The sequence below is a fragment of the Electrona antarctica genome, assembly GCF_951216825.1.
Source record: "Electrona antarctica genome assembly, chromosome: 7".
NCBI lineage: Eukaryota > Metazoa > Chordata > Actinopteri > Myctophiformes > Myctophidae > Electrona > Electrona antarctica.
The window spans coordinates 29698868-29716217 of NC_136812.1; the positions used below are offsets into that span (position 1 = coordinate 29698868).

General features: G+C 42.7%; 3 protein-coding genes across 6 annotated transcripts in view; all 3 read left to right on the plus strand.

Moving 5' to 3' along the window:
* abl2 (c-abl oncogene 2, non-receptor tyrosine kinase) overlaps positions 1-5907 on the plus strand; it is a 46342-nt gene extending 40435 nt beyond the window's left edge. For all 4 annotated transcript variants that reach the window (XM_079506838.1, XM_079506840.1, XM_079506837.1 and 1 more), the window contains one exon: positions 597-5907. In XM_079506838.1, the coding sequence (XP_079362964.1) occupies positions 597-2410 (1814 nt within the window). In that variant the 3' untranslated portion in view covers positions 2411-5907. The remainder of the gene's footprint in view (positions 1-596) is intronic.
* A 1379-nt stretch (positions 5908-7286) lies between these two features.
* LOC306926633 (procollagen galactosyltransferase 1-like) lies at positions 7287-8849 on the plus strand. Its single transcript, XM_079505988.1, has 2 exons — positions 7287-7355; positions 8415-8849. The coding sequence occupies exons 1-2, from the start codon at positions 7288-7290 to the stop codon at positions 8692-8694; spliced, it is 348 nt and encodes a 115-aa protein (XP_079362114.1). The 5' UTR covers position 7287; the 3' UTR covers positions 8695-8849.
* Positions 8850-12373: 3524 nt separating this feature from the next.
* Positions 12374-17350, plus strand: part of osbpl9 (oxysterol binding protein-like 9) — a 42460-nt gene continuing 37483 nt past the window's right edge. The window contains exons 1-2 of the mRNA XM_079506508.1: positions 12374-12528; positions 14577-14627. Of these exons, the coding sequence (XP_079362634.1) occupies positions 12418-12528; positions 14577-14627 (162 nt within the window). The 5' untranslated portion in view covers positions 12374-12417. The remainder of the gene's footprint in view (positions 12529-14576; positions 14628-17350) is intronic.

The window sequence follows — 17350 nt, forward strand, 5'->3', positions numbered from 1 at the left end:
AACTTTTTTTGTGTGCAATATCCTATGTTGTGAGAGTGAATGTACTTTCTTTTTGTTTGCCATGTTTACTCATCCTGGTAGTGGTATCCATCTATTATGAATCTCAACCCATCTTACATAAGCTTGATGAAATGATGAAAGCCCAACATATTGGCTTCTAGTTTCAGTTTTTTCATCTGGCACAATGTCAAAAGATGTCCATATCCTTTGCTAAAACGTTTTTCCTCCTTACAAGTCCCCATGGAGGAAAATAATGTCTTTTAGTGGGGGAATGGAAATATCTCTTGCTATTTCTGTTACTTAGACGTTTGCCTGACAGGGTGAATGATGTTAATACATATATAAAACAAATGATTGAAAGCATGAAAGATCCCAGGGGCATATACAGTAGCATGTACAACATATTTCTAGCTGGATATTATGAATAACGAGTGAAGATATGTTGCTATATTTAATGTTACAGATGTGCCCCCCATTTTATGCACGTTGATAAAATGTATTTATTCTTAGCATATACTGTGTATTTAATAGCCTGTCGTAAACCAAATTTCCCAATTTTGTGACTTCAACCAACTCATCATTTCATCATGTTCTAGGTCTGGCGTCCACTCTGCTGGGAGGAGACGGTCGAACGGGCAGCTCACCAGCCCTGCCGCGAAAACAGCAGCCGCGAGATAAATCTCCAAGCAATCTTCTGGAGGACGTGCAGGACACGGGCACGTTTACCCGGGACCGAAAAACAGGCTTCTTCAGCTCCTTCATGAAGAAGAAATCCTCCTCATCCTCTTCTTCCTCCTCTTCTCCATCTTCCCAGCTACAACAGAATCTCCCCACGCCCCCCAAGAGGAGCAGCTCCTTCCGGGAGATGGAGACCCAACCTCATAAGAAATATGAGCCCACGGCTGCCTTTAGCGCTCCTCCCCTCTCTCAGACAGACACCCTTGGGGGCTTCTCCCCTTCTCCCTCCCACTCCCTTGGGGAGCCCGCCCAGGCCCAGTCTCGCTGCTGTGGGGCTACCTTTGGACAGAAGCCTACTGGTGGGGGCCCTGGTTCCCAGGTGGGAAGCAGCAGCAGTTGGGGTGGCCTCGCTGGCTTCTTCACCCCTAGACTCATCAAAAAGACCCTTGGACTACGGACGGGGAAGTCAACCTGTTCGGACGATAGCAGTAGTATGGTCGGAGGGCCCAAGCCTTTCCCCAGGTCTAACTCTACCTCCTCCATGTCAGCTGGGCTGCCTGACCTGGAGCGCATGGCTCTGACTTTACCCAGGAACCGCGGTACAAAGCCCCCTCTGGAGAGGACTTCCTCCACCACCTCCCAGCCGGAGAACGGCGCAGCACGGCCCTCTGAGGCCCTGCTTAGGAGGATGGACGAGGGTACGGCACAAATCAGGGAGAGGCCCAAAGCCAAGCTGCTACCCCGAGGCACGGCGGGTGGGGTGAGGGCGCCAGGGGTGGGAGGCGAATCGGGGGAATCAGACGGTTTGTCTCGGGTAAAGGAAGGGCGAGAGGAGAGTGTGGCGGGACAAGACAGGCATCAGGGGTGGTCTTCACCCTCTAAAACGGGTTTGGGGACGCCGGTTACTGCAAGTGCCCCGCCGCACAATCATAAGGTCCCGGTCTTGATCTCGCCGACGCTGAAGCATAGCCCAGCCGACGTGCACCTGGTGGGGGTAGACTCTCAGGGCAACCGTTTCAAACTGCTCTCCGAGCACCAAGCGGACCGAGACCGGCCGCGATTGGTCAAACCTAAATGTGCTCCCCCTCCCCCTCCCACCCTGCGCAGCCTCCAACACTCCTACAGTGGCGACGGGGAGGAACAGTTAGGAGCAACTGTGGAGGTAAACGGAGACACACTGAAGGGTCACAGGTCAGGGCGGACATCAGGAGGAGGGTCAGGTCGACCGTCCGTGCCGCCACCACAAGTGCCTCCCGCACCTTCGTCCTCTTCCACCACAAACAACAAAACTCCTACCAAACTAGCTAATGGTGCGACCCCCATTGCCACAGCTTCAGACCCAGCACCCTCCACTGGTTCCAAGGTGGCCCTGCGGCGGACCAGGCAGCAAGCGGAGAGGGTGCCCCTGGAGCGGGTTAGCCGTGAGGCCCTGCTGGAATGTGCCGAGTGCCTGAGCTGTGCCCTTCATGCCAGCTCGGAATGCACCTCCAGCAGCCAGGTGCTGGATGCCGGTCACCAGCTGCTAGACTACTGCTCAGGCTATGTGGACTGCATCCCTCAGATGAGGAACAAGTTTGCCTTCCGAGAGGCTGTGGGGAAACTGGAGCTCAACCTGCAAGAACTGAGGGCCTCCTCGTCTGGAGGCGGGGGGTCGAGCAGCCTGGGGCCCAGCCCTGCTTTGGACAACCTGCACAGTTGTATCAAGGAGATTAGTGATGTGGTACAGAGGTAGCCACTGAGACGAGACCAACTCTAATCCCCTCACACTACCTGATGGACCACTTGTATTCCCTTTTTTATGATCCTGGTTGGAAAGACAGCTTTTTGGGGGACAAAATGAGAGGAATCTCAAACGTACCTCAGAGAAATCACTACAAATTGCTAAACGTTTTATTGTTTACAGAGGACTGTTTCATAAAATGCCAGTGTGGACGATACTGTTGCTCTGACCTGTACATATAAAGTGTCGTTTATACCAAACTAAATGTGGTTCAAATCATGCCATGAAATGTTCTGCCACACATACACACACAGTCTCCAACTGGTCTGCAATGAAAAGGCCATTTTTGTTGCCTGAATGTGGAGTGCATCAGCTGAGTAGGTAAAGGATAAGCTCATACTGTTAGTCTGTCATACACTGAGCAAGATTAATGGTGGTTCTTTCCAGCTTCATTGAACATTCTATGTGCCAGTTTCCCTGACAGATCAATTGAAATGCTGCATGCAACTATGGGGATCATCCAGTGAAAGTATCTTGTTTTTTACACTACAGTATTTTGGTGAATATTTGGGGAACAAAATGACTGAATGCATATTTTTCAAAGCTAGTACAGGGGTGGGATTTAGCAGGTACAGGATTCAACACGTATTTTTGATGGCTGTTTATGTTTAAGTAACTCGATTTGATAGATTGCAATTGACATTTACTGCCATTGTTTCTGTAGGAAAATAATGGTTCAATCTTAATCAAGGAGTTCACAAAAACTGCCTATATTGGTAACCTTTGACCTAATGGTGCCTGGTTAATACCTGATTATACCAATGGAAAAAAAATGTAATTTGAAGAAATCCATTGAGCATTGTTTTTATGTGTAAAGTAGGTTAGGTTCAAATGAGAGATAAAATATTTTGCCTTTCAACAATTCCAAATGCATGCTCATCAGATGTATTGCTTAAGAAGAAAAATCACAATCAAAAATCATTTGTTCTTTTCCTTCCCACCCCTACTAGTTGAAGAGTGTGATAAATAGTATAATATTCACAACATTTATCTTTGTTCTGGTTTGACTTGACTAACAGTTCTCACTGTAACAGTGCCACAATAATGGGGAAGAAATAGTTAATCCCAAAAGCATTTCAATATTTATGTCCTGGTTTCCTTGCACAATAGTTTCCATCTTGTTTATTGGAAAGTAGAAGAGAGTGGGGAGAGAGAGCACATGGTAGTGCATGAGGAGGTGAATTGGGACTATTTCTACAAGTGTCCTTCCGAGTATGGGCATTGCTGGATTCCCTTGAGCCATGTCGTGGCCTTATGCTTAATTTATACTCCATCCTACGACGAAGTATAAATCAGGCTTAAGTGTCTCAGCTTATTCAATGCAGAAACGCTCTTGCAAAAAAACATCAGCCTACGCATAGTACAAAAACTGCAGTATGTCTTCAGCACATGAGTGATTTGTACAATTTTTGGTTAACAGAAAAGAAATGCTTTTTAGAATGTCTATGTATGAACTTGAATTTTAAATTATTATTTTTTAATTAAAAGCACAGTCCTATTTTGAGGAAGAAAATAGTTATGTAAATATTTGATTTATTTCATATCCAGGAAAAAGAGTTTTATGTGTGGTCACACATTTGTTCAGTGCAATGGTTTGACTGAAGAGATGTTGCAAGGCTGAGGCCCATCCCAAACCCATCTGGTTATCTGCTTTATGAATGTATTATTCTGCTTTTAAGTTTTAACCAGCGAGAATGTTCTTCTGCAAGAGTCTGGAATTCTCCTCACATAAGAAAGAAGGTGCCATTTTGTCCTGTTGCATTAATTTGCCCATGCTTAACATTTTGGTCGCATTGCTATTAATCTGTACATGGAGTACTGAAGCATCTGCTGTTTTCTGAACATCTTGGGTCATGTGAAAGTACACACGATTTTACAAATAATGTTGCGCCGTGCCTATACACATACAGTGCAAAGCTTCCATGTCAATATGTCCACAATAAGGTTTGCGTTTTTGTTTTGTTCTTTTCTGGCTAAAATTGTACACTGAGAATGAAACAAAAGATGTCGGACTCATTTGTCCATTAACACATTGCATCCCAATATTACTACTATATTGGCCATAAGATTCACTTCATTCAGCATGTGTGCCTCTGGTCAGTGAAATGTCCTACTTCTGCCAAACAGGATGTTATGAAACAACCTGGCATTCCTTTTCACTGTGAGGTTCAAATAACAAAATATGCCATTATCTTTTCTTTATCCCGCCCCATACCCCACCCCCCCTACTAGATACATGGTGATGATTCATGGTGCCTTTTTGTGAAAAAATCATGTACAGTGCACTATTAAGACAATAATTTATAGTTATGGCAATGTAATATTACAGCATAAGCATTACCTTATGTGTTGGAATCTTTCAGATGACTAATGCTTGCCATGAGATTGATAATGTGATAACTACGACGTCATGCATTTCTATGACTGGGAGGTCTTTATTTGGTCTCAAACTTGAAAAAAGTGCAATTTTTCTCCTATTATTTGATAATTTATTTGTGGCCGTAAGATTCTGTTTGTACAGTGGCATCATTTAGTTTTGCCTCTCCAAAAAATGACACAAATATGAGTCTCTGGTGCACTAACCCCAAGCTGCTCTGTAGTCACATAATCTGATCAATTAAAAAGATCTGCAACTAACGTTTGTTGTCTGTCATATGCTTCATGGTTTCCTGGTACTAATTTGGCCTCTTTGCCTGCATAATAACTTTTGGTTCTTTAAGTGCATCTTCTGAAACAGGTTTTCCTGAAATCAAGCCCTAAATACATCTCCATCATAATTAAAATGGTCATCTGGTTAGTAAACTGGTCAGTTGGTGAAGGTATTTGTTGAATCTACCCAAGTTCCAGCACTACTTGTTTACAATTTGGATTTAGTGGTACATTGTACATACATGTTGCAGACATTCAATCAAGTCATATGTTGGTCAGGTAACAGATTTGGTGCCAACGTTTTATTTTCGACTTCATGTTCTTCTAATATTTGAGCGAGTTCACCACAAAGTTAAAATCCATTTCTGTCCGTTTTCTGCTCATTCTTATGGTCAGTTTTGGGAGTTCCCTTTATTTATGCTACCTGTATTTAAAATATGTATATTGTTTTCTTTCTCTTTGATTCAGACTCTCTGAGTCTGTCTCTCCTTTTTGGTCCGATCAGTGCTGGAGAACATATTTGTACACATTATACCAAAGGCCACTTCTTCATTTGTATAGTGCAATGAGAACACAGTCACACACATGTGTGTATACACACACACACACACACACCACAAAATATGTGAATCTAAACAGGGATGAAATGGCAGAGATGTTAACATTAACTTTTTTATTGTAAAAAATATCTATTTTGTGTGTTTTTTTATTTAAAGCTCACATATGATATATTACTGTGAAGTTCTCCCTATCAGTGTTAAACTTAATGTAAATAATAAAGATGTTAACAAATAAAGTTGTTAAAAAATATATATTTGCCTGCTTGCCAACAGTTTTGTTAGATTGTGTGAGGGACTGACTTTAAACACATTAATTGAACTGCACTACAGTGTAAATAATTAGGCTAGAGTTTTCGGCGTGGGTTTGTTATAAAAGCAAACATGTAATAATCCTGTATTCAACTTCTGTGCATTTTTACACATCTGCAACTGGTTACTACTACTACTACACATTGCTTGAATGAGGATGAGAGCAATTTAGTTAGTTTGACCCTTATCTTCAAAGATTTTAAATGTACACAAATACAAAACTATAAGTTAAAGTCTACAGGTCATATTCAGCATCTCAATGGTAGTGGTGTTCATATTATCAGTGAGCCATTACATCTGATGAAACAATGTAGTCAAAACAAACAAATATAACATTTAGAACAAAAATGAACTACAGTTGGGGTAAATTACTTAAATAATTACTAATAACTAAAGCTAAAACCTGGTGTGATTCACTAAAAACGCCGGGACAACTTTCCACACATTCCACACAGCCCATATTTGGAGATCCCTGATGTCATACATTTTATGCCCATATATGGAGATCCCTGATGTCATACATTTTATGGCCATATATGGAGATCCCTGATGTCATCAGTATATCGCCATTGGTTACACTAGGACAATGTGTTGTTGTTTGTTGATGAACGTTGCATATATTATAGAGGCAGATCACAGCCACAGTTTATTGATGATTATGTGATGGAGAAGCCATGTGTCCAGCTGATTTCGTCAGACTTTGTCCAACACAGCCTCTACCAGGAGCCACTATCCGCACAGGGATTGGAGGAGTTGTTCAAGTTGGACTGGTCATTGGTCAAAGAACATCATTATCCTGGCCAGCAGCCTCTGACAGACCACAAGAAGGTCAAGCTGCATGACCATGACTGTTGAGTTAAAACTCATAAATGGAGCATGAATCTCATAAATGGAGCATGGATCTTCTCTACAAGACACCTCAGACCTCAGACAACTACATCTCCCAGAGTGCATCAGCTGCAAGATGGCTGCTGGTGCTCATTTGCCTGATTGAACACCTGTTAAAGGCTGTTGGTGGTGGCTACCAGCTAGGGGGTGTGTGTGTGTGTGTGTGTGTGTGTGTGTGTGTGTGTGTGTGTGTGTGTGTGTGTGTGTGTGTGTGTGTGTGTGTGTGTGTGTGTGTGTGTGTGTGTGTGTGTGTGTGTGTGTGTGTGTGTGTGTGTGTGTGTGTGTGTGTGTGTGTGTGTGTGTGTGTGTGTGTGTGTGTGTGTGTGTGTGTGTGTTGATAGCACACATGACTAGCACTAGCACATATTTAATAGGTGTCATAATTTATTTGAGTTGAAGAAGACTGAATCAATAAAGGATCCAATGTTGGATTGGATGTTGAACAAATTGATGATGATTGATCCTCACAGCATCTTCCAACTGGACCACTAGTAGGTCTACTGTCTGCTGGTTATCTATCCTATCCTATCAGTGATATGATAGAAAAACAGCAGTAGACCTACTAGTTGTCCAGTGGTCCCTCCTAATAGTTTACTGCTGGTTTTGAATCTAAGGACCTCTAGTAGTCTACTGCTGGTTTTCGAGTCTACAAGGACCTCTATAGTCTACTGCTGGTTTTGAGTCTACAAGAACCTATAGTCTACTGCTGGTTTTGAGTCTACAAGGACCTCTAGTAGTCTACTGCTGGTTTTGAGTCTACAAGCACCTCTAGTAGTCTACTGCTGGTTTTGAGTCTACAAGGACCTCTAGTAGTCTACTGATGGTTTTGAGTCTACAAGGACCTCTGGTCCTCTAGTCTACAGCTTTACACCTGTGACCTGACAGCCTCTGGCAAAGGAAAGCCTTGACCACAATAACAGAAAACAGAAAAGACACAAGTAGAATAGAACCCTGTGTTGAGTGAAGTCCCTACTGTGTGTGTGTGTGTGTGTGTGTGTGTGTGTGTGTGTGTGTGTGTGTGTGTGTGTGTGTGTGTGTGTGTGTGTGTGTGTGTGTGTGTGTGTGTGTGTGTGTGTGTGTGCATGAGTGAGTAAGCAGGTTTTGGCACAGGTCAGTTGCTAGTGGTAATAAAGGTGTCAGGTTTCACTCTCGCTGCAGAGTTGTGATAGCATGAAAAGGCAGGTTGAGCTACAGGGTGTTGACCCTGACCGTGACCTCTGTGTGTGTTGGAGTGTGACTCCACCTGGTTGACGTATCACTGCTGGTGTAAAGTAACTAAGCACATTTACTCAAGTACAGTTTTCAGGTACTTTTACTTCTACTCCACTATAGTTCCATGTTTTTAAAACATCTGAGAGCTGGTGGCATCGTGGCAAATATTCGCCAGTATAAATACAATAGTGCGTGTGGGGGGCTCCTTTCACACTGTTTCACAAATTGCATAATAGTACTTGGCCATACATACACATTGTTGTTCAGTCGTGAGATTTTATTTTGCTTTAATCCTCGTCCCTTCTCCCCATCCATCCTGTCCCCCTCCTCTTCCTCAGTAAGGACTTCATGTCTCACTTTGAGCGGCGGGACCTGAGGGCGTTCTCGGTGGAGCCGCTGCTCATCTACCCCACCCACTACACGGGGGAGCCGGACTACATCAGTGACACGGAGACCTCCACCATCTGGGACGACGAGGCCGTGGCCACGGACTGGGACCGCCAGCACGCCCCCCGCAAGACCGCCCAGCAGGGAGACAGCCTGGGCGTGGCACAGAACAGCGTCACCGGAGACTCCCCGCCCCCGGCCGCGCGCGCCAGCCGCGCGGATGAACTCTGAGAGAGAAAGAGACACCATGCAAACACACACACACACACACACACACACACACACACACACACATACACACACACACACACACACACACACACACACACACACACACACACACACACAGTACTGCCTTCTCTTGCCAAACAGTAAGACATAACAGATATCAGGTCCAGTATTAATGTCATTGCTGTTCTACTGCGTGTAGCTCCACCGCAGGCTGGACGTTCTGGCTTTACAGTATCTACATTAAAATACCACATGATGGAACATCGTAGAAAAACACTCGCTCTCAAAGCCCTAAATTACGAGGGGGTATCAGGGCCCACTTGAAAATCCCCAAAGTGCATTTTCAGAGAATGTTAGGATCAATCAATTGATTGTGTTCCAGGCCGGCTTCGATCAATGGAACTAACTTAGTACAAGTAAGTATTTTGCCAATTACTTTGGGGGGCCACTTGCAGTACCCTTGCGGCCTACGAGTGGGCCCCGGCCCACAGGTTGAGAACCACTGCTGTAGTGCGGTAAACAGGGCTGATTTGGGGCTGAACCAATAAAGCCTCTTCTGCTTTACTTTACCCGTGTTTTCTCTGACTCCCAGTCCCTCCCTACCTCCCTACCCACATCATATCTGTCTCCATGTCATTCATTCATTGTTAATTGCTATCCTCCTAGAGACCTAGACGGTCTCTTGGAGGTCCTACATGGTTCACTTCTGCACCAAGGACACCCCCAGGTGTCCTTGGGCGGGTCACCAGCATATATATATATATATATATATATATATATATATATCCTATGGTCTATCTCAGATAGGCTTAAGATCTGTTTTTTTTTTCTTTTGTTTTGTTTTTATCTTGTCAATTTGTGCAAAACAAGATTGCTGCCACTCAAAATTCGGCACACGTTCACACTTCACACATGACACCCAAAATCAAATATGCCTGCACATTTCATTATATCTTTGAATATTAGGGGAACATTTTAAACACACATCTTTACTTCTGGGAGAAGATGGGCATCCATGGGCATGGCCAAATTCATGCAAATAATACATATGGAAAATAGCAGCTATAAATGTCTCACAATGTCCTGGGTTCAACTGGGAGTTGGAGCTATAGTAAGTAATACGTTACTGTGAGAAAGAGCTGTAGATTGTATTGCAGGTGAATGAGTTGAGCACTACTGCACTACAGCCTACTGCGGTGACTGTTCCACACTCAATTCTTCCTTCTTTCAACAGCAGAGAAGAATTCTCAGGGCAACATAGGCATACATTTATAAATTGTTCATGCGTTATTATCAGACACACTGGGACTCCACCAATTTCTGCTTAGCCTCTTGGTACTTTGTAGTAGTACTTACATCTCTGTACTTCTATTGTGATGTATAATACTGTACCATTAGGGAGATTTGCTGGGTGGGTGGGGAGGTGATGCTGGGGCTGGGGATTCAAGGGAAGGGGATGGAAACGATTCTCCTGTACTGTTCATGGTCCTTTCTAATGACACGGCAGTATTCAATATGAAGCAGTCTGTCTTCAAGTTCAATTATTATACGTTCAAATGGGTTCAGAATTCGGATTTACCAAGTGTCCGTCCCCCCTTTTTAAAAGTCACCTCTTCAACTCCCACTTCTCTCAGCTCCTCTATCATGCTGTATCTTTCCCTTTGGTACCTATAATATAACGTTCCACAGTCCCTTTGGTACCTACTACAATTCATAATAGTACATTCCACAGTCTCCTCATCCTGCCAGTGGTCATAGACCTTTAGGGTGCTTCTTAATTACATACATATTTTATTTAACACTATGTCCCAGTCTTTTTGTTTTATAAATGTTTTATCCCACAATTTTGTAACCCATTTTTTCACCCAGTGTCAATCTAATGTAATCCTGGGCGCTACACTTCCTCTGCCAACCTGGGGGGGCAGCGGACTGACCTCATGCATCCTTCTGTGCGTCCAAGCTGCTTCTTTTCACCTGAGAGGGGAGAGTTTCCCCGGCCGGACGTAGCGCGTGGAAGGAACACGTTATTCCGACCAGTTCCTTTCCCCTCCATCAGGCTCCCCGGCTGGCCAGGGGCAGGTAGTTTAGAGACCAGGATTACAGCATGTTTTCGTGAGGGTACCTACGCTAGGGGACATGGGGAGAACATGCAAACTCCACACAGAAAGGCCCTTTTGCCAACCCCGCCTCAGGTATGGGCACTGATGACACGGAGGAGGGAACACGCCCCCAATGCCCCAGCATCCCCAGCGGGAATCGAACCCAGGACCTTCGAGCTGTGAGGCGACAGCACTATGTCCCAGTCTTAACCTTGTAAGGATGACCTCCTCGCTTCTAGTTAATGTATCAGAATCATCTTTATTACTTCCTCTGCTGTAGCCTACTGGCTACTGATGCGGTCGCCCCAAACTTTGATTCTGCCTATGAGGGCGGACTCTGCCAATTAATGCTTTTCAAAGGGAACAAAGTGGTTTGTTGCCATTTGTGGATTTCTGAAAATAAAAATAATAAATAAACGATCTGTTCCCATTGAAAAGCATTGGCAGAATCCGCCCTCATAGGAAGAATTAGTCCGAAGAAGTTCGGTGTGACCACACCATAATAGTCCTGAAAGCATTGTGCTGTATGAATTAGACACATGACATGATTTAATGATAGCTATAGGGGTTATAACCATATAACCAATACTATAGCGATTATATAGGGGTTATATAACCCATACTATTGCGATCATATGTCCCCATAGGGACATATAATCCATGGGGGTTATATGTCCAGCACACTTGTGTGCAGGACACGAAAATAAAATAATCAATCAATCAAATCACTGAAGGAACCTGTGTATGGAGGTCATGAGATGGCAGCAGTCAAGCCAGACACAGACATTACAGAACACTGTTGTGGACAGCAACAAGCTCTTTGGAGGCTGTTATAGTTTGCTGTGGTACTTCAGGAGTCAGGACCTCATAGCAGGGGGTTGCAGTAGGCCTACATAGTTATAGGACAGACGACAGTCAACATTGAAAGTCACAGGCCTCACAGGTCAGACTAAGGTCAGGTCAACTAGACCTTTTATGACACTCAAATTACCAGCATAGTTTTTAACCCTTTTTTAGCCTAATTTATTCCACAAGATGGTAACATATTTCAGCAGCTCACCAATTTCACCATAATTTGCCATGCTGGAGTGACTGAGTGTGAGTGAGCGAGTGGCCGAGATTTTGGGAATTGGAAAGTAAGTTACTTCAGAAATAACAGAATATGATTTAGAAAGATTATGTACAAAACATGTTGGATAATTGAATCTCAATCCTGATCTTACTAGCTGTTTCCAGAAAACTCTTTGTTTTCTCTCTCTCTCTCTCTTTAAATACTTACTGCTATAGATCCAGAGATACACGCTTTTAATATAGATAACTATATTAAAAGGGTGTGTCTCTGGATCTATGCTCTGGATTACAATTATTGCTGGTTTCACAAACTTGTGTCTTTATGCCATATTTCATTTACAATTACATGTAGGCTCCTATTTACAATTTAATTATTTCCTGTCTAAAATTCACAGGAAATATATTATGTCCCTCTACTAGTACTGTCCACTGTCCACCAGTGTGTTTAACTCTTGGTTTAACTGTCTGTTTGGTTTATCCGCTTGATCAGCAACAACGACCACGTGACGGCTGTCCATATCCGACTCCTCCCCAATGGTATCCTAGTGTAAAAATGGCGTCCATCATGGAGGGGCCGCTGAGTAAGTGGACTAACGTCATGAAAGGGTGGCAGTACCGCTGGTTTGTGTTGGACTACAATGCTGGCTTGCTGTCATACTACACGGTGAGTACAACACTGTCGTCTATAGTTGTAGGAATGCGAGCGTGGAAGTTGCCAGTGTCCCATCGACCTAGAATCCGAGTGGGGTAGAGGGGCCCGGCCTAGTGTTTGTCAAGAGTTAGGATTCTGCCCTGGCACAAGGAGGCGGGTGTTATTCCTGACGGATGAACTCATTGACCAATCGTAGTCGTGCTTGAATGACAACTGGCGAATCAAGAGAGAGTATTTTCTCAACTTCCTTGATGTTGAAGAATTTCAGTGATGTTGCTTGCTAGCAAAAGGTAGCCGTCCGAAATCAACACTGTCAGTTAGGCTTTTACACACTTCTCCTTTTATTCCGTGACAATGTCTGAAATATGCAACTTTACTGTACCGTTCTCTGTGAATGCTGCAGTAATTTCAGTAGACAAATGGGTATTTGAAGTGTTGTATTGCTTCGCTATTGCTAACATGGCCAACGTTATGTGACATGACGTGAGATATGTTGAAACACCTCTTTGACAAGCGACAACCTGTCAAGTTGCCTCATCATCAGAAGATGATGAGTTTTCAGTCGGCCTCCTCATTTGAATAGATATCTATTATATAGTCTACTTGCCAGCCCATAGAACCCCATTGTGAACCCGGACATGTTGAGTACACCAAGATTTTATGTTATACATGTTGAGTGTATGGGTCCAGCATGTAGAAACTGCCGGATGCTAACTTGCATATGTTGAGCAATTTTCATAATTGGCATAATATGTGACCATACCACTAACAACCTATAGAAGGCAAAAAAAATGTTTTTGTCAAAATGTCATCATGCTTTATGTAGCATGTAACATTTCTAAACTTTGGTGTACTCAACATGCCTGTGTTGTGTTCACATTCTGGCAAGTGGACTAATATGTGTCTGTCACTGGAAAAAGTGTTACAAAAATAGCTTTACAGAAACGAATTAGTCGATGATGATTATCTTTGTGTAGACCAGGATTTCAGCTTTAAGAGCTTAGCTGTTTTGACTGAAACATGGACATCATGTGCACAACCACAACGTATGCTGTATTCTGTAGAAACATTTATGTAGGAAACGTTAGCATGATGACGGATGTGATGCAATAGTGTACGTTAACCAGCAGATAGGTTTCCACTTCACTTTTACAATTGCATCACGGGGAAGCATCCTTTGCATCAGTTAGACTACAGCTTGTTGTTCAAATAGGAATATTCGGTAATTGGGAATGGTTGGGAAGGGTTAGAGCCCACCCGGGGAGCAGGAGTCCCATGTAGTTGCCTCAGGTTGGATTCCATGTCTGGTCAGCAATTTGACGAATATGACCGGACCGGTCGAAGTGTCCATTTCCCAGGGAAAATTCAATCATCAATGCCAGGCTACAGTTCCCTTGTTCGTTCTTTCTTGCTTGCCTTTGCCATTGTTTATATCGCATCTGCATCTTCTGTAGAATAGTGACACACCCAATTTGGTTCCCAGTTTAGGGGAAGAAAAAACAAAGTACAGAACCACTTCAACACCATTGGGAAAAGTGGCCTTTCCATACTATATTTAAGCGCTACTATCTAAACTAACTAAACTTTTCAATTGCTTGCTCATCATTTCAGCTGAGATGGTGCAGTGCAGTCCAGTATTAAACATATGGGGATTTATTATCACAATTTAGTATTAGTAATTATTTTTAGGCTTGAGTACTTACTAAGTGATTATATAGAGATAATGTTCAGTTGAATACATAGATACACACAGACATAAAATACATCCTGTGTTTGTACATGTATTTAAATAAACTAACCTGAATGGACTGTGAAGTCCAATAGGGCTGCAACAGTAAATCAGTAAATCAATGTAGGCAATTTTAAAACAAATAATTATTGATTATTTGACAAAGTAATCAACAGAATTATTCCGTAGAAATGTATCAATAGTTGCAGCACGTCCTCGTAGCCTCAAAATAATGTTTATGCATGATTAAATACAGCTTTACAAGCCAATGTCATACCCAACGGCATTAATCCTGCACATATTAATGTCTTATTTGTGTCTTGTTTTTCAGTCAAAGGATAAGATGATGCGAGGCTCCAGAAGAGGTTGTGTGCGTCTCAGGGTAAGATGATCTATTCTAAGATGTTCAGGATGTGCACTGTCCTGACAGGTGACCTTCTCTTGTGTTGCTGATTAATCAAGTCCACATCAGCAATCCAGTAGACATGGCATGGCTGAGTTGACGAACTGCTTTTCTGAGTGTTAAGCAAATAGTGTTCAAATATTTGAGGTCTGCTTGAGCTTGGTGGTAGTGGAACTCGGGGAACAAAATTAGAGATTACAGAGACTAACCAGCCACTTTGGTGTAAGCAACTTCCTGCAAGAAATAGCTTCAGTTGTCTGAAGTGCAGCCACACCATATATTTGACGTGTGGGTGTGTGGTGTGGTGTTTGTCTGTGGTTGTTTTTCCGTTCTTGGCATATGATGCATGTTCCGGCATGACAGTTCTCACTGTCAGAGTGCCCTAGTTGGTAAAGCTAGAGTGCCCTAAGCTAGTGCATTAAGAAACTATCAGCAAGAGTACAAATCGTGTAAAATACCTCTTTTCAGTGTAATATTATGGAGAGCTGTGGACCTTGTGGTACCGTTGTGAGCTGGAGTTTGTCGTATACAAGCGAGTCATATCTCACAAGGGTTTCATTTCAGAACTTGTCACCCTTTTCAGTTCTCATGAGTTTAAATGCCTTAGGTTGTTTCTTATAGTCATTGAAAATTGCATATAGAGTATTATTTAGTAACTAGACCGGTGTCCACCAGCCTACTCTGGAACAATGAACGTCGGGAACATTGCATCGTTGGAAATGCATGCCCCACCCGGTTATGCAATACCCTGTTTTTCTGTGTCCCTGTTATGCCCATATATGAATATTTGTATGTATCTGTCTCTGTCCCTGAGTCATGGTGACATGAGCGTGGTCCATCTGCCTGACGGTCCTCACTTAGCCACTTTTAATATATCGGATTGACTTAACCGCTTTGGACCAATTACAATGTCAAGTAATTCAGGAAATGCACTGTGATAAGTATGTTGAGAATTGTCTTTTTTATTTTCTAATTGTGATTTTTCTTTTTTTTTCGTTCAACATTGTGTGAATATTGTCCTTCACTTACTTGTTTCCCTATGTCTCTATTATGTTGGTATTTGCAGTTTGCACCCAGAATGAGCTTGCTATATAAAGGTATGCCCACTAGATGGCAGCATTTGTTTTATGATGGTGAAATGGAGAGCAGTTACAAAATAAGATTTGTTGGTTTGTTGGATTTGTTTTTCCAATTTAGTATTTGCATTTCAAATTCAGTGTGATAACTTCTGATAAGCTTCCATGACATGAACAGACTATCCTGTGTTGAACACGAAACATGCTAGAGTCCAGTAGGAGGCTTGACTGTATAACCGCCTCATATATTAGCTGCTCAAGGACTATGATACCGGAATCGTAGATGTAGGGAGTTAGGTCAGCTCATGGTCATTGTATGCCATGTAGTCAAGGTGGGATGTTGACAACAGGAGATATAGGGACAGTATGAAGCTTCTTATAACCTGTCTTGGCCTTAAGTCTTGTTTTTTTTTAATTGTTCTTATTTTTGTATTTTTATTTTCATTTATTTATTGAAGAAATCCCCTTTTTTTGTGCTTTATGTCAGCACTGTGTAATCTTCCACGGAGAGCAGCAGTAGGGTTCAAGGGACCTGTTGTTTTGAATACAGAGTACTGTTAGCCCTTAGGCAGTTCCATGTTAGAACCTGCTCCTGCCCAGCTGTTTGTGAAATGCCTCTACCTGTTTTTGTTATGATGCAAGTGGCCTCTCCCTGGTTTTCATGTGATGTAAGTGCCTGGCTGAGAGAATTATTTCTTCTTTTTTTTTATATATATATTTCTTTATTCAGGGAGAGGTACAAGGTTAGTTTGACATCGTTATTGTTATTGGTGACATTCCCCGTTTTTGTGCAACCCTTCCCCTTAGGTTGAGCAGAATGACCAAGAGTGGTCACGCTTGCCCAGCCTACCCTCCCGTTCAACCTCCCACCCTCCCATGGGTCCTAGGGGAGGCAAAACATAAGAATTAAAATAAATTTAAATACAGCAAAATAAGGAAAAATAAATAGTAGAGTAAGTAAGATGAACAAAAAAGAGAAAAACAAATGAATAAAAAGAAACAAAAAGAAAAAAGAAACATGACATAAACAGAGAATAAAACACAAACAATTATAGACAAAAATAGACATTTGTATAATATAGCCTACTGCATATACCTCCTTGGGACATTGAAATTGATGCTGAATAGTTAAATTAAACTGAGAGAATTATTTATTCTTCTTAAATATTCTGAAATTGAGTAGATGTTTGGGTTGAGGTCCAGACTGCAGTAGAACATTTTCTTTTTGCTTATCAGATAAAACCGATGTGAACACTTTAGTTTTCCTACTTATTATGGTGTAAATGGCACGGAATTGAGGACAGAAAAGTGAGGACGGAATATGATTATAAGAGCGCCCCTCACACAAGTGTGATTTAATTTTTTTATAATTACATATTGGCTTTATTGCAATGGACACACACACACACACAGTCTCTGTTGTTAATTCCCAATGTGAGCTCTGCAGTTCTTTTCCCTCCTGTTCATTACTGGTTGCTGGTCCCTGGTGACTGCCTCCCTCCATTCTTCCCTGCCTTTCTGCCTCCTTCCGTCTTCTAGACCCCACCTCCTCCCTAGTCCTATCCCCCTTTTCTCTTCTGAGATCCAAACTGGTGTACTGGTGTTCCAATATGAGAGAGAGAGTAA

Excerpts from the sequence above, each read along its gene's own strand:
- LOC306926633 (XM_079505988.1), top strand. The coding sequence starts at position 7,288 with ATGTTGGATTGGATGTTGAACAAATTGATGATGATTGATCCTCACAGC. Across the intron at positions 7,356-8,414 it reads ATCTTCCAACTGGACCACTA|TAAGGACTTCATGTCTCACT; the intron begins GTAGGTCTACTG and ends CCTCTTCCTCAG.